Below are 21474 nucleotides of genomic sequence, written 5' to 3' on the forward strand. Positions count from 1 at the left end.
GAAAACTAGTGTGCTTCCAGTTAAACCTGTTGGACTATAACCTGGTGTTGTGATTTTTAACTAAGTTATCCATGACTTTCTTAAGCAACCTAGCAGCAAAATTAGGCCCTTGGTCTCACTGAATCTCTCTGGGTTGCCCACATCGCGTGAAGAAAGCTACTAACTCCTCCAACACCCTTTTTTTTTTGCCTTAATACTCCCAAATGGAATTGCCTCTGGAAATCTGGTAGATAGATCCATTATGGTGAGCAAGTACCGGTTCCCACTTTTAGTTTTAGGAAGGGGACCTACACAATTGATCATAGTCCATGTGAAACGTACTTTGAATGCTGGAATTAACAACAAAGGTGCTGGTTTTATTACTGCCTGTGGCTTTCCTACCATTTGGCATGTGTGACACGTACGGCAAAATTTAACCATATCCTTTTGTAGTCCAGGCCAATAGAAATGCATTTGTACCTTAGCCTGAGTCTTCCATACACCTCGGTGACCACCTACTGGTAGTTCATGTGCTACCTGTAACAATTTCTGTCTGTATACTACCGGCAATACAATCTGGTGCATTTCTGCCCATTTCTGCTCTGCACTAAACTGCCTCCATTTTCGTCTTAGGATTCTATTTTTAAGATAATAACCCTCAGGAATATATTCTGACTCCTTTACTGAGTATGCATCAAAATATATATCTTTTATTGTCTCGTCTTACTGTTATAAGTCCATTAGCCTTTCAGGACTAAACACTTCTGTCTGACCCTCTGCCTGTTCAGGTTTTTCCTGCACCGTTACATCAAACAGGGTGTCCGCTAATTGAACCTCAACTCCTTCGTCTTTCTCTTTTGTTTTTGCTTCGTGCTATGAATTATGACAGTGGGATCTTGTTGCTGCACAGTCTGGAAAAATTCCAGGGTATTTTTCTTTTTAACTCCTCAGTTCCCTGGTTTTCCTTTGGTTTCTCCACAACATGGGCTGTCACTACTACCTTGGATCCTGCTAAATCGTTCCCAAGATCAAACTGTATTTCTGGAACTGATGTTCTGTCAATCACTCCCACTGTTACTTCCCCAGTCTTGAGTTGGCACTCTAACCTGATCTTACATAGGATCAAGCTAGATTTCTGTCCATCAATGCCACAAATTACCACACTCTCAGGTAACAGGTCAGAAAGAGTGTAAATACGTTCATGTCTTACTGATTAGATCCTGTATCTCTTTAAAAGTAAAATTTCTTTCCCTTCTCCCCTTGTTCTTTCTGAATAAACTTTACCCACAGAGCTGAAGTCTTTATAGAGATCAGGCACTAATTCCATACCCAGCTCCTGCCTACACTGTGTACTGTCCTGCAGCTCTTTGACTTTTCTTGGGATTTCCTTTACTACTTTCACTAATACCATTGGCTTAGCCTCTTTAACCACATATTTTCCACAGTGTCTTTCCTCAATGACCAGCACAATGACTTAACATGTCCCACCTTCTGGCAGTGAAAACACCTTTTCCCACTGTCTATCTTAAACCACCAGCATTGTAATTTTCTGTGTCCCACTCCATTGCAATGAAAACACCTTTCGCCTCCTTTCCACCCTCTTGGGCTTCTTTTTCCACCTGTGGTAAACTATTACCAGTGTACTCTAAATCTTTGTTTTGTAGGGCAGGATCTCCCCTTCTCCCAATTTTTATCCCTTGTGGGATGAAATTCTTGCCGGAAGCTAAATTTTGCCTTATGCACTAATGCATTTTCATCTTCCGTCTCTGCTGCTCTTCTCACTTCTTGAACTTTCTGTTTATTCTCATGAATCCTTATCATCTCTGGAAGAGAGTTTTTAAAGTCCTCCAGCAGAATAATCTCTCTTAGAGCCTCATAGGTCTTATCTATTTTTAAGGCTCGCACTATCTCTCAAAATTACTTTGTTCAAATCTTTCGAACTCAACAGAAGTCTAACTTGCTTCCTGCTTTATGTTTCTGAACCACTGTTTATATGCTTCTGGTACCAATTCTTAAGCACTCAGGTTGTCTGTTTGATGTCTGCATAATCTCTTGAGCCTTCATCTGACAGCACAGCAAATACCTCACTAGCTCTACCTCCCAGCTTAGTCTGAACTCTCATGGCTCTTCCTTCCCTTTCTTTACCTTCTAACTCCATTGGCCTCAATTGTTTTTTAAGTTTTTCTAACGCTACTACACTTGTCTGTTCCTCTGACACACCTAAGTGCTTGACTAACTCGCTTTCCTTTTTCCCTGGTTAGACCCAATTCTAATCTATTTGTTAATTCCACAAGTATGCCCTTTCTCTGTCTTTCTAAACTATCTTGGGAAATTTGGCAATCATCTTCAAACCCAGAACTGTTTTGGCAGTCTTAAGAACCAATTCTCTCACTTTTAAATCAAGTAACCACAAGAAATTAAACAAATTGTCTCACCTATGTTTTATTTAAAGATTGGCAAGTGTTTAAATTTGTTGGGATCTTTTGTGCCCCAAATCTGTCCAAATCGCAGACTGGATCTGTCTATACCTGTCCAAATCACAGACCTGAAGCCCCAAACTATTGCGCCATGGCTGTGGACCCCTCTGTTAATTAAATCAAGCACCCAGAACAGCTCACCTCGCCTCGTAATCTGTTAAAATATGAATGACAGAGAACTCCCAAATTCCACTATTTAAAGAAAGTAGTTTCAATTTATTCTTTAACTCTCAATGTGAACATTAAACAACAATTATTCCCAACTCTATGCCCCCTTTCTCTTAACTGCTTATTATCTGCCTCCAACCATATAATAATATTTGTGGGCGGCACGGTGGCACAGTGGTTAGCACTGCTGCCTCACAGCGCCAGAGACCCGGGTTCAATTCCCGACTCAGGCGACTGACTGTGTGGAGTTTGCACATTCTCCCTGTGTCTGCGTGGGTTTCCTCCGGGTGCTCCGGTTTCCTCCCACAGTCCAAAGATGTGCAGGTCAGATGAATTGGCCATGCTAAATTGGCCATGCTAAATGCCCGTAGTGTTAGGTAAAGGGGTAAATGTAGGGGAATGGGTGGGTTGCGCTTCGGCGGGTCGGTGTGGACCTTGTTGGCCCGAAGGGCCTGTTTCCACACTGTAAGTAATCTAATCTAATCTAATATACTGTTCCAATAAAAACCATATTAAAATTACATCAACTTAATTTCAAAACCATACAGCAGATGTCCTACTCCTTCCGGCTGAAAATCTCCCTGGGTCACTGTCCCTCTTTTACTGCAAATATGTTTCATACCTTTGATAGAGAGTGTTTCAGATGGCAACATTCATTCAACTTCATAGCAATAGTTTTAAACATTTTTATATTGTGTCAAATTATGTTGTTTATATATAGGGTCGACATCCTGGAATTCCCTCCTTATAAAGGAATTGTTGATCAAACCACAGCATGTGGACTGCAACTGTACAAGAAGGCAGCTCACCACCACCTTTTCATGGGCAATTAGGGATAGGCAATAAATGCTAGCCAGCCAGTGACTCCTCTGTTTCATGAACAAACAAAATAAATAATTCCATTCCTTTGCAAAAAGGTCAACAGTTCATTTGCCTTCCCGATTACTCACTCAGTTTGTTTGCGAACTTTTTTGATTAATTTTCAAGGACCCCCAATTCCTCTGCAGTGGTTTACCTAGAATGTTACTGGTCTAGTAATTGTATACCATATGTTAATGTTTTGGGGACATAGGTTTGAATCACCCATGGCAAATGATGAAATTTGAATTCACAGAAAGTCTGGAATTAAAAGATGAGCGTATTGGCGACCATGTAGCCAATGCTGATTTTTGTAAAAAAAAAACACCATCTAATTCACTAATGTCCTTCTGGGAAAGCTGTCCTTATCTGATTTGGTCTATGTGTGACTCCATAGCAATTTGGTTGATTTTTAATTGCCCTTGGATGATTAGGGATAGGCGATAAATGCTGGTCCATCTCACAAAGCGTACATTTAATGAATGATTGACAAAGAATTCCTCTGTGTTACAGGTTTATATGATCTTTTCTCATTTAAATAATATTCAGCTCCTGTTTTCATCCAGTCAAAGTACACAAACTTTGTTTTAACTGGCATTCTCAATAAACTAACAAATTATATACTGAAATACTGTATTATCGCAATTTCTGCGATGTTGGAGTGGTTGGTTGAGAAGTGAGAAAACTCTATGCCGCTAAGTTTTACTCCAGGCAAAGTTCCATTATTATTTAAGTGAGTTATTCTGTAAATAAAGTATAACACTGATTACACACTGTGTGTTTTTACATTGCTTATGTGCACCTCTTGATCAACTGGACTTTTTGATCAACTGGTAAACTCCTGGTCCCACAAGTGGCAGTTAATAAAATGTTTGCATACATAACCTCATTTTTCATTTGCCAGCTTTTGGATAGTATTGGTTGTTCAGTGGTTAGCCCTGCTGACTCACTGCTCCAGGGACCCGGGTTCAATTCCAGCCTCTGGCCTGTCTGTGTGGAGTTTGCACGTTCTTCCTGTGTCTGCATGGGTTACCTCTGGGCACTCCAGTTACCACTCTCAGACCAAATATGTGCAGGTTACGTGGATTGGTCATACTAAATTGCCATAGTCTTCAGGGATGTGCAGGATAGGTGGATTATCCATGGGAAATGCAGTGTTATAGGGCTAGAATAAAGGGCTGAGTTTGGGTGGGATGCTCTTTGGAGAGTCGGTGTGGACTTGTTGGGCTAAGTGGTCTGTTCCCACACTGTAAGTATTCTATTCTATTCCTGCGCCCACACCTCCTCCCTCACCGCCATCCAAGGCCCTAAAAGGAGCCTTCCACATCCATCAAAGTTTTACCTGCACATCCACTAATATCATTTATTGCATCTGTTGCTCCCGATGCAGTCTCCTCTACGTTGGGGAGACTGGACGCCTCCTAGCAGAGCGCTTTAGGGAACATCTCCGGGACACCCGCAACAATCAACCACACCGCCCTGTGGCCCAACATTTCAACTCCCCCTCCCACTCTGCCGAGGATATGGAGGTCCTGGGCCTCCTTCACCGTCGCTCCCTCACCACCAGATGCCTGGAGGAAGAACGCTCCGTCTTCTGCCTCGAAACACTTCAACCCCAGGGCATCAATGTGGACTTCAACAGTTTCCTCATTTCCCCTTCCCCCACCTCACCTAGTTCCAAACTTCCAGCTCAGCACTGTCCCCATGACTTGTTCTACCTGCCTATCTTCTTTTCCACCTATCCACTCCACCCTCCTCCCTGACCTATCACCTTCATCCCCTCCCCCACTCACCTATTGTACTCCATGCTACTTTCTCCTCACCCCCACTCTCCTCTAGCTTATCTCTCCACGCTTCAGGCTCTCTGCCTTTATTCCTGATGAAGGGCTTTTGCCCGAAACGTCGATTTTGCTGCTCCTCAGATGCTGCCTGAACTGCTGTGGTCTTCCAGCACCACCAATCCAAAATCTGGTTTCCAGCATCTGCAGTCATTGTTGTTACTTATTCTACTCTTTTGCTTACTCAATTAACCTGTCTATCCTTTTGGAGAATCTGTCAACTTCACTAACTTGCCTTTTAAATATTGTGATGATGCAGTGGCATTACGAGGTGTATTTTGGTGTTTTTTTAAATGAAGAAAGGTTGAGACAGAGGTGGTAAGTGGTCTGCTCAAAGCCAATAAAGAAAATAGCTTGTGAGGCCTTGTATTTTAACTAATGTTGGAACAATAGAAGTTGGAACAATAAATGGGCAGTGTCCAGCTCCCACAAAACCTGCAGTTGCTGGGGTCTTGAAGCTGGATGTGGTACCTCTTCTTCCTCTCTCTGTTACAGCTAAAAGTTGGGGTTCTCCTGCTGCTACTAGAATTGCATGTAAGACAACCTGTTTTATTGAATTTGCCATTTGAGACGTTACTATATTGGAACAGTTAGTTAGTTGTATTTTAACTGCAGTGTTAAAATTGAAGTGTGTTTTGCTTAAACTCAAGTAGTTTGACCAAGCGAATTTCACCTGGATGTCTTGCAGTAATCTTTAAAATAAGAAAAAGTTAGGATGTAGGCTATCTTCTTCATATTTTTTGAGGGGGTTTGGTCTGGTCCATAACAAATTGGGGTGAAAGAAAACCCAAGGCCACACAAGCTGTTTACTTTATTGGCTTTTAGCAGACCACTTTCTACCTCTGTCTCAGCCTTAACTTGGAAAGAAAAGGACAAAATACACCTCATAAAGCCATAGTATTGTCACGGTGTATAATAAATAATTGCAGCCAAGCACTAATCCCGATAACAATTCATTAGTTACAGGTTGTCATTCAGAAAATGCCTCCTTATCTTAACTCTTTGCCTACTGCTGGTTAGCCAATCCTCTATTCACGATCATATATTACCACCATTATCATAGACATGTATCTTTTCAAATGCTTTTGAGGTGCAGTACCTTATCAAATGAAATCCAAAGATATTAAATCTGCTGGTTCCCCTTTATTATCCTGCTTGTTATCTTTTAAAGATCTCTGATAGCATTTGTCAGGTATGGTTTCCCTTTCATGAAGCCAAATACCATATTTTTTCTAAACTCTGCTATTAAATCCTTTATAATGCACTGTTTAACATTTTTCCAATAATGTCAAGCTAACTGGCCTGCAGTAACCTGCTTTTCTCTCCCCTTTTGAATCACGGTGATATGTCAGCGGCAGTTTCCAATCCTCTGGGACATTATCTTAGGAATCCTTGGAAGATTACTACCAGTGCAATTGCTATCTCTGGAGCTACTTCTCGGATACATCCCATCAGGTCTGGAGATCTATCAGCTTTTTGCTCCACTGGTTTGTCAAGTACTTTGTTTCTGCTTTTTGTGATCACCACTGCATCATTTGTGAGGAAACCTGATGGACAACTATTACAATCTTAAATATTTTTTCACTTGTTCCCATAAACTTCCACTGCCCTGTTCTCATTATTCCCTGAGTTATCACTGGTGATTTCATCCTTAATCATTTAGGCACATTCCTCCCCTTCCATAATTTTCCTATACTTCCCTGTAGACCTTGAAACAAGGTAATGTAGATGCCGGAGACCTGAAATAAAAAGTGTTAGAAACGCTCAGCAGGTCAGGCAGCTCAAAAGAAAAGAGAAATATAATTGACATTTTAAGTCCATATCTCTCCTTCTGGACTGAGGGAAAATAGAAATGTAATTGGTTTTGAGCCAGTGAAATGTTGTATTGCCAGGCTCAAGGTTTCCTTCTCAGTTGTGGGATATTTTGGTTCATGATCACACGGTTTTCTGGAAAAATACCAAATAGGGCTTTATATTTTCTTGTCGTCTTATAAGAGTATAGTACCAATACCCACATCACTCACGTTGATAGCTAACTTGAATGGCTTTGCATAATTACGTGTGGCTAACACTTGAGCAGTGGTCAACACAGTTTTTAGGCTGTCAGATACCTTCTGACAGTCTGATGTCACTGAAATTTTCTGCACCTCTTGAGTAAGTTAGTCAGTGGAACAACCACACTGCTAAAATTCGGTATGAACTTCCAATACAACCCATTCATAGTACTGCCCTCTGCATCAATGGTATGGGAAACTCCCCAATAATCTTTGCTTTCACATCTGTGGGGTGATCTGACCATGTCTGAAAATCAGGCCTTTGCTCCGATTGGTTTGATCATTACCACAATCCTCCTCACTGAGGCCACCTTCACCTCTGCCCTTTTAAGTTGACTTCCCTCTCTAATTGCCAACTTCTGAAGTTCAAATTCTCTCTTTTTTTTGCTTTTCTTCTCTTTTTCAGTCTTTCTTCTGCTGGGGCCTTCCTCTCTTCTTTTCCCCCCGGCTTTTAGTCATAACGCAAACTGCTTCATTTTTCTTTTTGTTTTGCCAGGTTTATTCTTTTCTTTTGCCTCTAATTCAAACTGCTTAGTTTGCATTTGAATTTCAGCCTTTTACAAAGATTCTGATGGCATTTCCAGCAAGTTTACAATGCAGTGCAAATGCCACAACAATCTCCCCTTTCCTGTAAACATAAGCAACCCCAATTCCAGCTTGTTTGCCGATTATGAACGCTTTGTCTTGCTCACTTATTGTAAAACTCCCAAAGTCACTTCTTTCATCCCCACAAAACTCTTAGTGACCCAAAGAGTCATTACTCCACAAGGCACATCCTGTTTAAGTCAACTCTTCTTCAAGACACCACATCTTATCTGCCCGAGTTTCCTGGCTTCCATGTCTGTTTCCATGGTAAATCTTGATTAGAAATATTCATTTAGGATCTCCCTATCTCCTGCGGTACCACGCATAGACAAACGCATTGAGCTTGAAGGGGTCCTATTCTCTGCCTAGTTACTCTTTTGCCCTTAATGTACTTGTAGAACCTCCAGATGTATGTTCGTGTAAGTTTTTAATTTCAGCATTGAGTTGCCTTCATCCCCAAATCACTTAAATTGCTGCTTTTTTTGTTTAATCTGATGTATCCTCTTAATTTCCCGTTCTCCCAGGTATTGTAATAAAAGTTGCAATCCTGTCAGTGAAAAAGATGTGGTCCCTCATGTAAGTGTGCTACGTTCTTAACAATATATCCACCTAACTATCTTATTCACTTCAATCACTCTTCATTCTTCTAAACCCTGGTGGATACAAGCACAGCATGTCCAGTCTCTCCTCATAAGTCAGACTCCTCATTCCAGGTAGCAATATAGTAAACTTCCTCTGACGGCTTCCAATGCATTAAATCCTTCCTTAAATCAGGCACTTATCTGCAAGGTGTGCATGAAGTCTGAAAGAAACTGTTCTGATATTGCACCCTATCCACTGTCTTCAGCTAGATGATTTTGAGCAGGAGCAATTGAAGATGGGGACACCTCCCGTGGATATTGTTCACTTGGAAGCTCTTGTAGTCTACACGCAGCAACATACTGTTGACTAATCAAATAAACTATCAAATCTTAATCTGAATTAATTATATAGGTTTTAATTTGTTGCAAATTGTCTCCTTTTTTTAATATAACTTGTACAAAGTAACAAACATACATTTTAAATGGTTAAACTTTGGAAGCTTCCACAAGATGTATTGGAGGTTTAAAAAAAATCTATTTTCTTCACCTTCTGCACCAAATTCTCACCAAAATCTCAAATTTTCCTCCTGGAATGCTGTGTTCAGCTCTGGATACTGTACCTCTACAAAGATGATGTACAATGGGATGGTTATAGCTCAGGAGGAAGCCGTTCAGCCCATCTTGTCTTTTCAAGTACATTCTAGTCCCACATACATTTGCCAATGGCCAATCTATTTTTCTCTTTTCATAATGATCAAAGTCTCTTTAAAAACCTTGATTTGCTTGTACCATAGGCCTAACCACTCGCTGTGTGTCAGCGTTTTTCGTCCTGTTGTTGCTGCTTGCTTGACAAAACACCTTAAACTGATATCCTCCGTTCTCCTCAATGGGAATGGTTCTTCCAGCTCAATCTGTTCAGTGTCCTGGTGATTTCTGCTTTGGACAGGGTGTGACATGGAATTGTCAGTGATGTTGCGGTTTATAGGATTTAGCAGTTAGAATTTGCATAAGATTTTTTTTATCTCTTTGAGTTTGGAGGTGATTAAATTGTTTGCAATGATTAATGGATGCAATAGGATCGATTTGGAAAAGTTATTTCTACTGGTGGGAGTTCAGAGCAAGGGACTTTAAAATTCAGGCAAAGCCATACAGGTGTAAACATTCTTGATCTCTCCTCCTTATACTGCCATTCTCCTCTCATGGTCTTAAAATGGATAAAATTTTATCCATTTCTGACGAATTCTTGAATCTTCCCCGATCACTTTATCCTTCCTGTTCCCTATGCCACCTCATTACTGGTGAAATTGTTCTCAAGTCACAACTGCACCTGTAAAAGTCTCCACTCAATATAACATTACTGCTTTTTATTACATTCTCGTCACTTTCACCTTTGATGACATTGCCCCTTGTTGCAGCCATTGTTCTTTTACCTGACTCTTCATCTGGTGGTATCCCAATATCTTGAGACATGAAGTCCAACCAACGCTATCTTGAATGTATCTGGCAAATAACTGTTTAAATCATCCAGTTCTGGATCTGACTGCAACACATCAAACATTATTGAGCCCTGGTATATTCAGATAGAACTTTTCAGGGATACCAGAAACAACCTCCTGTTTCCCTTCTGAAATCTGTCTTTCCAATTCCGATGCTCTCAAAGCCAACAAATGAAGAGGCCAATGAGTTCCTCTCATCACAAGGGCTGAAACCATTATTATGTTGTCCATAGTGACTCAACATTCATGTTTGAGTTCAGGGTTACAAGGTTCCAGTCTGATTCTAGAACTTCACAAAAATCCAGACTGAAACTGCATGCCAGTACTATCCAACAGTATTATTTCTCAAAGTTCTTTCTGTCCTCTCCAGTGAGCATTCGAGATCCTATGGTAAAAGTTAATGCAAAGCAGTCAAGTTCTCCCCAGAGTCTCAGCCAGTACTTGTCCCTCAATCAGCATCCCAAAAGAAAACCAACTATTTGGTGATTACCACATTGCAGTTGGTGGGAGCTACTGTCTATGAGCTACCACAAATAGCAACAATATTTTTGGAGTTGGCTGGTGGTTGTAAAAGGTGCTCTATATCTGGTAATAGAAAATTTGCCCACCTGCACTCTAAGTTGAACTTTCTCCACCCTGTGTTGTTATAACCTCTGCAATTTCATTGTGTCTGTGAGGCCCTCCTCTTGACCCCTTAACCCTTTCCCACTAAATTGTTGACTATCCAACCTTCTGTTCTGGCTGCCATATGGCTCCTGTACTAAATCGTTCTCTTCGGCCCATTAGTCCCTCCATTTTACAAAATTAGTGCCTCCACCAACTGTTTTTTGAAAAGAAAATCCACCAAGGCTTTCTCTTTGTAAATTGCTGTGCCATCTAAAATCTTTCTTTACCCTTTGACCAAGTTTAAGTCATCCCATTTCTTTCTTCAGCTCTATTTGTGATCATTATCTCAATGGACAGTTTTCTCAGCACTGCTGCCTCACAGCGCCAGGGACCTGCGTTCGATTCCAGCCTTGGACAGCTGTCTGTGTGGACTTTGCACATGCTCCCTGTTTCTGCGAGGGTTTCCTCTTGGTGCTAAGATTTCCTGCCAAGGTAGATTGGCCATGCTAAATGGCCCATGGTGTCCAGGGATGTGTAGGTTATCCATGGGAGCTGCAGAGTTGCAGGGATAGGATAGAGGAGTGAGTCTGAGTGGGATGCTCTTTAGACATTGGTGTGGATTTATTGGGCCAAATGGACTGTTTCCACACTCTGGGGATTCTAGTCTTCTAGCTATGATAGCTGAATGTAAGTGGTTGATTTGGTTGGATTTAAGTCTTTACTGGAGATTACAAGTCTCCAAAAGCAGATTGAGCAGCAGAAAAAATGTCAAGGTCCAATGGAACATGTGCAGGTGAGTGATTGGGAAATGGGAAAGTTGAAAAGAATTGGAAAAGTTCTTGCATCAGGTTGGATTCCTTCTTAAGTATAATTTTATTGTATGGATTGATTGTGTAGGGCAATCCAATCTAGAGCTGATGGACAGAGTGACTTTCTAATGTGTTTTAGTGACTCTGACCTGACAGTGCAGAAGAATTGGGCTAAATATTGATTGTAAACAAGAGCTTCTCACACAGACATAAAATATTGGAGCAGAATGGCTCCAGTCAGCCATTTGAGCCTGTCTTGCTGTTGATTAAGACCATGCTAATCAGTCGTCTTCAGAATTTCATATTCTCATCTACCCTGATAAGATTTGATTCCCTTGGCTGACAAGACTGTCTACTTAACAGTGTTCACACACATGCCCCAACTGCCTTTTTGGACAGACAGTTTCAAAATTGCAAAATCCTTGGAGAGAGGGGGGGGGGGGGGAGAAGAAAAGTCCCCTCATCCCTCTCTTGAAAGGAAAACGTTACATTTGAAAACAGTGTCCTCTAATTCTGAACTCGCCCTAAAGAGGAAGTATCCATTCCATGCCCGCCTTGTCAAGACCATTCAGGATGTTATTTCTTTCAAGGGGCACCCCTCACTCTTTTAAACTCCATTGGAACCAAGTATAGGTCTGTCTAACCTATACTCAAGGCAACTCTAGTTCTCGATAACAATTCAATAATTCTCCCCTGACCAGCCTCCAATGTATTTGTATTCTTCCTTAAGTGAGTTGATTAGTTTTGTAGACCATATTCGAATTGTGGTCTTGCCAGTATCCTATAAATCTGAAACATGTTATTCTTACATATGAAGGTGAAAATGACATGATTCTTGGAATGTTAAACATTGCACTGGGGAGTGATGTTTTGTTATATGGTCTGATCAATTGTAATGTCTTTATTTCCTGATACAGCATCAGTCCAGCTCTGCTGCGTCAGGCATCCTATGGCACCATCAAGATTGGAACTTATCAAAGTTTGAAGCGCCTTTTTGTAAGCTGTCCACAAGGTTTGTTTCATTTCAAATAAATATTTGGTGATTATTTTTCCAAACCTAATTTACACTAAAACATTTGGTGTGATTCTCCAATTTAATTGCACTGTGCTTATCACAATCCAAGAGCACTCTACCACGTGAACAAGCCAGATGGCACTTTCTGCTGCTGCTTGCTTAGCTTGGGTGAATCTCTTGTTGATTCTGTACAGTCCAGTGATCTGAGGATGATACAAGCAACAGTTTGAAATGATCAGTTTTAGTTTGATTCAGATCAAGAAATTATTGTTCGCATTAAAGATATCAATTATTTATCAAAGAAGAGAATTGCTGGTGCCTTATCAGAGAACAATATTAATAATTGTTCAGTTGCATCGACCTTGAGAATTGCTGAAAAATACATATTTGTCAATTTTTTTCATCTTACACTCATCAGGAAAATTCATAAGAATGCCACTGTAAAGGGCAGCAGCATTTTAAACTATAAGGAAGAGCCCTGATTGATAGTGGAGTTGCCATGGAGAATGTACCAGTTGGATGATGGCTGGCAGTTAACTGCTGAGCTTATTTAAACTTAAACCAGGAATGTGACTCTGGTCTTGGCACTGCCTTTTAAAATGATGAAGGGATTGGGTGCCATGTGTTTTGTTGTGTTACAGAGGAACATAGGTACATGAATAGGCCATTCAGCCCCTCAAACCTGTTCCATTGTTGAGTGAGATCATGGCTGATCTGTGGCCTAACTCCATTTACCTGCTTTTGTTTCATAACTCTCTATCAATACCTTTGCTTAACACTAATTTATCTATCTTGGATTTAAAATTAATGACTGATCTTGCATCCATTAGCATTTGTGGAAGAGAGTTCCAAACATGTACCACTCCCTGTGTGTAGAAGTTCTCCCTAACATCACTCCTGAATGTTCTGGCCCAAATTCTGAGACTATGCCCATTAGTTTTAGAATCATACTGCCTGATATACTTGCCCATGATTGTGAATGGGAAGGCATTGTTTTTATTTTCATTACTGATTGATCTCCAGTGTGGGAGAATTTCATGAGGAAGGGTGAGGATGAAGATTAAAGAAACTGTTTTGTTATTTACTATAAGGCCTGTTGGAAGTGCCAATTGAAAGTACTTCAAGTATACTTCAGAAAGAGGCTGGTTGGAAAGGGGGAGGCAATGGCTTAGTGGTATATCTCCAGACTATTAATCCAGAAAGGCAGCTAATGTTCTGGTGACTCATTTCAGATCCCACTATGGCAGGTGGTGGAATTTGAATTCAATAAAGAACCTGGAATTGAGTGTCTAATGATGATAATGAGACCATTATTGATTATTGGAAAAACCCATCTGTTTCATTAATATCCTTCAGGGAAAGAAATCTTTCATCCTTTTCGGGTCTGGCCTACATGTGACTCCAGAGCCACAGCAATGTGGTTGACTTTTAACTGCCCTCTGGGCAATTAGAACTGGCCTAGCCAGTGATGTCCACATCCTGAGAGTAAATAAAAGCAAAAGATTTTTCAGTGTGGTGGTCCTGGGAATGTAAAATCTCTCGTGCCTTTTGATATGTGTGATATATTCTTAATTTGGCTTTGCACCAATGTGCATTATTTTCAATTTACAGATGAAACGCTCCTTGTAAATGTTCTGTGTGGGATTCTTGCTGGTGTGGTTTCGTCGTCTATTGCCAACCCTACAGATGTATTAAAGGTATGTGGAATAATTTCCAGAATTATGGTATGCTCCTTTTAATACATACCTGTAGGAAGCCAAGTCCATTCCATGGCTTGATGAGGTGTGTGTTGGTGGGAGCAAAAGCCCATCCATCACATGACACAGTATCAGTTTCTGCATCAGGCCCATACATGCTCCCAAAAATAACAACCTGCATTTTTTTGATGCTTTTTATGTGATTAAATATCCCAAGACATTTCACAGGATTGTTTCTTAGATATGGTTTGAAAATAAAATTAAGCAAGGTTCAAATTCAAACAAGTGACTGAAAGCTTGGCTGGAGAGAGAGAGAGTTTCAAAAGCTGTATCTCAAAAAGAGAGTAAGTTTGGAGAGATGGAAAGGTTGGGGAGGCAATTCCCAAGTTTAGAAATTAGACAGACTGCTAATGTTAGGGTGATTTTAAAAAAGGGAATGTGCAAGAGACCACAGTCTGAGGCTTGTAAAACTAGAGGGTATTTCAGAGAAAGTGATGGGGTCATATAGGAATGGATTAAAATAGACAACTGAGAATTTTAAAAATGACTAATTTCACCCAAGGTGGGGGTCCGACATAGCTCTGCAAAGAGAGGTGACTTTGTAACTTGGTCATATCTAACTTTCAGGAAGCTGCGTTTTTGGTGAATTCACACTTAGTGGGGTGGAGGTTAGATGGGAGGGTAACCAGAAGAAAATGGAAATAGTTGTGTTTTGAGATATCAGAGTTGCCGGAATGGGATTTCAGCAGTGGTGGTACTTCATCTGAGGTGGGTGAAGGTGGATGATGGTGCAGATGTGGAACTATGCATTTTGGAGATTGGGATGATATGGGGATTGGAGGTTGGAGATAAGTGTGAAAAAAGGACAATAAGTTTATTTTAAAAAATCTCTGTTTCAGGCAATACCCAGGGAGAAGGGTACAATTGGTGGCAGCAGCTAAGGTTGTTAGCTTTAGTTTTTCATTACTTATTTGGAGGTGATTTATGCTTATCCATCAGCATGGCATATCAGAGGCAGTGGAGGGTTTGAGAGGTGGTGGTGGTTACCTGGAGCTGGAAGTCATCAGAGGACAACCTGATGGGTTTCTGAATAATGTTGCTGATGTGGTTGCCAAGGAGCTATCAGAAGGAACAGTGTGGGAGTGGAAACAGAAGCCACAGCAATTAATTCTCTGGATAGAAAAATAAGGGAACCAGGCAAATTCGATTTTCCAGTCTCCAGTTTATAATAAATCAAACGTTAAATAAAGTTAAGCCATGGCAGGACAGTTCTGCTGCATAGAAAACACACCTGTGACATGTGGGATGTCAAGAATGTTTCCCTTGGGCTGGACGACCACATGTACATGAAATGTAGCCCTGATGTACAAATGAGAGTTCCAGACTTTGGAAAGAATAAGACCGTAAGACTGAGGAGCAGAAGTTAGGCCATTCAGCCCATCAGGTCTGCTCTGCCGTTCAATCATGGCTGATCAGTTTTTCAACCACATTCTCCTGCTTTCTCCCCATGACCGTTGATCCTTTTGATACTTAAGAACCTATCCATCTCAGTCTTAAATATACTCAATGACCTGGCCTCCACAGCCTTCTGTGGCATTGAATTCCATAGATTCACCACTCTCTGGCTGAAGAGGTTTGTCCTTATCTCCATTCTAAAAGGTCTTCCCTTCATTCGAAGTCTATGCCTTCAGGTCCTAATGGAAACATCTTCCCAACATCTACACTGTCCAGGCCATTGAGTATTCTGTATGCTTCAGTTAGATCCAACTACACCCCCCCCCCCCCCTTGGCCACGTGCTTCTAAACTCACATGAAGTGTAAACCTAGGGTCCTCAAATGTTTCTCATATGTTAAGCTTTTCATTCCTGGGAGCATTCTCGTGAACCTCCTCTGATTACACTCCAAGGTTAGTACATCCTTCATGAGATGTGGGACCCAAAACTGCACACAATACTCCAAATGTGGTCTGACCAGAGCCTTTTAGAGCTGGTTTTATATTCAATTCCCCTCAAAATAAATGCCATCATTGCATTTGCCTTCTTAACTACTGACTCAGTATGCAAGTTTACCTTGAGAGAATCCTTGATGAGAACTCTCAAGTCTCTTTGCACTTCAGACTTCAGAATTTTCTCCCCATTTACAAAAAACGTCCATGCTTCTATTCTTCCTACCAAACTGCGTGACTTCACCTTTTCCCACATTGACTCCATTTGCTACTTGTTTGCCAACTCTCCTAACCTGTTCAAATCCTTTGCAGCCTCCCTGCCTCCTCAATGCTGCAAACTTAGCCAGAATGCCCTCAGCTCCTTCATCTAGATCATTAATTTATAAAGTGAAACATTTTGGTCCCAACACTGAGCCTTGCCAAACACCACAGGCTGCCATCCTGAGAAAGAACCTTTAATCCCCGCTCTCTGCTTTCTGCCAGACAGCCAAGCTTCTCTCCATGTTAGCATCTTGCCTCTAGCACCATGGGCTCTTTTTTTTACTCGGTAGCCTCCTGTGTGGCACCTTGTCAAAAGTCTTCTTGAAAGTCCAGGCGAATAACATCCATTGGCTGTCCTTAGTCTAATCTGCTCGTTACTCCCTCAAAGAAATCTAGCAGATTTGTCAGGGATGATGCCCCCTTGATGAAACCATGATGACTTTGCCTTCTTTTACCATACACTTCCAAGTATTCAGAAATCTCATCCTTCACAATGGATTCCAGGATCTTATCCACGATCGAGGTTAGGCTAATCAGTCTGAAATTTTCCATCTTTCGCCTTGCTCCTTTTTTAAACGGTGTCACATTAGCAATTTTCCAGTCCTGTGCAGTCCTCCCTGATTCTAGAGATTCCTGAAAGATCACTACTAACATCTCCACTATCTCTTCATCTATCTATCTCCCTTTGAACTCTTGGGTGTAGTCCATCTTGTCCAGCTAATTTATCCACCTTTGGGCCACTCAGTCTTTCTCGCACTTCCTCTTTGCTGATAGTCACCATACTTAGCTCTGCCTCCTCACTGTCTTGAATTTTTGGGGTATTACTTGTGTCTTCCACTGTAAAGACTGAAATGAAGTAATTATTCAGTTCCTCAGCCATTTCCTTGTTCCCACTACTGTCCCTGCAACATCATTCTCTATGACTCTGACTGTCTCCTTATTTTTTTTATGGGGAAGGATGATCAGCCAGAGGTTGTAGTCTGTTATTCTCAAGTATGTGGGTGGAAAGAGAGTTGACGTACTGATAGTACTGTTTAGGTTTGGTAAAGGGACTTGAACTGTAATCTCAGGATAGGATTACCTAGTAGCTCATGTTAGCGAGCATAAGAATAGAGAGAGGGCAAATTGAATGCATGGCTAGAGAGATGGTGCAGAAGGTCGGAGCCATTCAGGTGGAACCAGTATAATGGAGACAGGTTACATCTTAACAGGATCAGGATCAATATCTGAGATTTGTTAATGCTGTTGGGGAGCATTTAAATTACTTTCGTAGTGAGATGGCATTGCATATCATAGAACCCGTATAGCGTGGAAACAGGCCATTTGGCCCAACATGTCCACACAGATCCTCCAAAGAGTAAACCATCCTGACCCATTCCCTGACTGTATTACTCTACATTTACTCCTGACTAATGCATCTAATCCACATATCCTAGAACACTATGGGCAATTTAGCATGGCCAATTCACCTAAACTGCATATCTTTGGATTGTGGAAGGAAACAGGAGCACCTGGAGGAAACCCACACAGACACTAGGAGAATGTGCAAACTCCACACAGACAGTTGCTGAGGCTGGGATCAAACCTAGGTCCCTGGTGCTCTGAGGCAGTAGTGCCAACCACTGAGCCCATGGTTTGAAAAACAGAAAAATATTAAAAAGGCAAAATCAAAAGCACGAACAGAAAGCCCATTGCTTTCAATGCAAGGTTGGTAAATTGATGGTATAGATAGAAGTAAATAGGCATCATCCAGTTGCTATTGCAGAGACATGGCTCCAGAATGACCAGGGATAGTTAAGGATACTTGCAACTTGGGAGGAATGGGCAAGAACATGTAATGACGTAGCGCTGTTGACAAAGGACATGATCAATACATTAGTGAAAGGGAATTTTAGATGGGAGGATCAAGATGTAGACTCTGTTTGGATGGAGCTAATAAACTGTAAGGAGCAGCAAACATTTATGAGCATTATTTGTCAACCACCAAGCAGTATATGTTACATAGGGTGCAGTACATACAAGAGGTGCATGTAACAATAATAACAAAGTTAATCATGAGGGACTTCAATCTGCACATAGACTGGGAAAACCTAATCAGTACTATATTGTGAAAATCTCTAGAATGTATACAAACTGATTTTCTGGATAAGTATGTTGAACCAACTGAGAACAAGCTATTTTCGATCCAGTTCAGTGCAATGAAGAAAGGATCATAAATACCCTTGTTGCAGAGAGCCTTTAGGGAAGAATAACCATAATGTTAGAATTTTATGTTAGAATATAGAACAGTACAGCACAGGAACAAGCCCTTTGACACTTCATTCCTGTGCCGATTATGATGCCATTCCAAACTAATCTCATCTGCTTGTATATGGTCCATATCCCTCTATTCCCTGCCTATACCCTGTATATGTCTAAATGCTGCTTAAGTATATCTACTAATATCTTGCTAATATATCTACTTTGAACACCTCACCTGGCAGTGCTGCGGTTGAGAATCCCAGAGTGAAAAAAATCCTGCCTACTGCCATAAATGGTTTATCTTTTATTCTGAGACTGTGTAAAAAAGAAACTTCTGTCACATATCTTTTTTTAAAAAGAAATCCTCTTCTTATCTTAAACCTATGCACCTTAGTATTTGATATTTGCACCCCATGAAAAAGACTTTGACAATGAATGAAAGGTTTCTACTAGGTTTGAAACTGATGTAGCGCAATCTGGAATTGGAGTCAAAACGAAACAAAGAATACCATAATGGGTAATTTGGCTGTGGTGGTTTGGGAAGCTACATTAGAAGGTCTGATGCTAAGTAATGCCTAATGTTTTCTTAACACTCTGTTTGCAGCAAATGTTTTGAGGCTTGAACCCACTAGAAAAGGTAATCCAATCAAGGCTAATACTGTACTGGATCAACAAGTAAAGCTTATACAGTTCTCAAAACAAAAAGTAATAAAGCTGAGGATTGGGAATAGAACATAGAACAGTACAGCACAGAACAGGCCCTTCAGCCCACGATGTTGTGCCGATCACTGATCTTCCTGTATGCACCCTCAAATTTCTGTGACCATATGTATGTTGAGGAGTCTCTTAAATGTCGCCAATGACCCTGCCTCCACAACTGCTGCTGGCAACGCACTTCATGCTCTCACAACTCTCTGTGTAAAGAACCCGCCTCTGACATCCCTTCTATACTTTCCTCCAACCAGCTTAAAACTATGACCCCTCGTGTTAGTCATTTCTGCCCTGGGAAATAGTCTCTGGCTGTCGACTCTATCTATGCCTCTCATTACCTTGATTCGGAGATGCCGGTGTTGGACTGGGGTGTACAAAGTTAAAAACCTCACAACACCAGGTTATAGTCCAACAGGTTTAATTGGAAGCACACTAGCTTTCGGAGCGACACAATCACCTGATGAAGGAGCGTCGCTCCGAAAGCTAGTGTGCTTCCAATTAAACCTGTTGGACTATAACCTGGTGTTGTGTGATTTTTAATCTCATTACCTTGTATACCTCAATTAGGTCCCCTCTTCTCCTCCTTTTCTCCAATGAAAAAAGTCCGAGCTCAGTCAACCTCTCTTCATAAGATAAGCCCTCCAGTCCAGGCAGCATCCTGGTAAACCTCCTCTGAACCCGCTCCAAAGCATCCACATCTTTCTTATAATAGGGCGACCAGAACTGGACGCAGTATTCCAAGTGCGGTCTAACCAAAGTTTTATAGAGCTGCAACAAGATCTCACGACTCTTAAACTCAATACCCCTGTTAATGAAAGCCAAAACACCATATGCTTTATTAACAACCCTATCCACTTGGGTGGCCATTTTAAGGGATCTATGTACCTGCACCCCAAGATCCCTCTGTTCCTCCACACTACCAAGAATCCTATCCTTAATCCTGTACTCAGCTTTCAAATTCGACCTTCCAAAATGCATCACCTCGCATTTATCCAGGTTGAACTCCATCTGCCACCTCTCAGCCCATCTCTGCATCCTGTCAATGTCCTGCTGCAGCCTACAACAGCCCTCTCTCCTGTCAACGACACCTCCAACCTTTGTGTCATCTGCAAACTTGATGACCCATCCTTCAATCCCCTCATCCAAGTCATTAATAAAAATTACAAACAATAGAGGCCCAAGGACAGAGCCCTGTGGAACACCACTCACCACAGACTTCCAGGCAGAATATTTTCCTTCTACTACCACTCGCTATCTTCTGTTGGCCAGACAATTCTGTATCCAGACAGCTATGTTCCCCTGAATCCCATTCCTCCTGACCTTCTGAATGTGCCTACCATGGGGAACCTTATCAAATGCCTTGCAAAAGTCCATATACACCACATCCACAGCTCGACCCTCATCAACCTTTCTAGTCACATCCTCAAAGAACTCGATAAGGTTTGTGAGGCATGACCTGCCCCTCACAAAGCCGTGTTGACTGCATTTAATCAAGCCATGCTCTTCCAGATGGTCATAAATCCTATCCCTCGGAATCCTTTCTAACACCTTGCAGACGACAGACGTGAGACTTACTGGTCTGTAATTGCCGGGGATTTCCTTATTTTCTTTCTTGAAGAGAGGAATTACATTTGCCTCAGGTACGACTCCAGTGGAGAGCGAGGATGAAAAGATCTTCGCAAGTGGCGAAGCAATTGCATTTCTCGTTTCTCAAAGCAGCCGAGGACAAATCTGGTTCGGGCCTGGCGACTTGTCAATCTTAATGTTTGACAAAATTTTCAGCACATCAGCTTCCTGTATCTCTATCCATTTCAGCATGCACACCTGCTCTTCAAAGGTTTCATTCACTACAAAGTTCGTTTCTTTCGTAAAGACAGAAGCAAAAAAACTCATTTAGGGCTTCCCCTACCTCCTCAGACTCCACACGCAAATTCCCTATGCTATCCCTGATCGGGCCTACTCTTTCTTTGACCATTCTCTTATTCCTCACATAAGTGTAAAGTGCCTTTGTGTTCTCCCTAATCCATTCTGCCAAGCCTTTCTCGTGCCCCCTCCTGGCTCTCCTCAGACCATTTTTAAGCTCCTTCCTTGCCTGCCTGTAATCCTGTAGAGCTGAGCTTGACCCTAGTTTCCTCCACCTTACGTAAGCTACC

The 21474-nt window shown here is 41.4% G+C and overlaps 1 protein-coding gene across 2 annotated transcripts in view; it reads left to right on the top strand.

Annotated features, from left to right (window-relative positions):
• slc25a14 (solute carrier family 25 member 14) overlaps positions 1-21474 on the top strand; it is an 86785-nt gene that overhangs the window by 21324 nt on the left and 43987 nt on the right. For both annotated transcript variants that reach the window (XM_087992292.1, XM_043704270.2), the window contains 2 exons: positions 12369-12463; positions 14078-14163. In XM_087992292.1, the coding sequence (XP_087848418.1) occupies positions 12369-12463; positions 14078-14163 (181 nt within the window). The remainder of the gene's footprint in view (positions 1-12368; positions 12464-14077; positions 14164-21474) is intronic.

This window comes from Chiloscyllium plagiosum, unplaced genomic scaffold (assembly GCF_037043375.1).
Source record: "Chiloscyllium plagiosum isolate Xiang-an unplaced genomic scaffold, Cpla_swu_hap1 HiC_scaffold_11, whole genome shotgun sequence".
NCBI lineage: Eukaryota > Metazoa > Chordata > Chondrichthyes > Orectolobiformes > Hemiscylliidae > Chiloscyllium > Chiloscyllium plagiosum.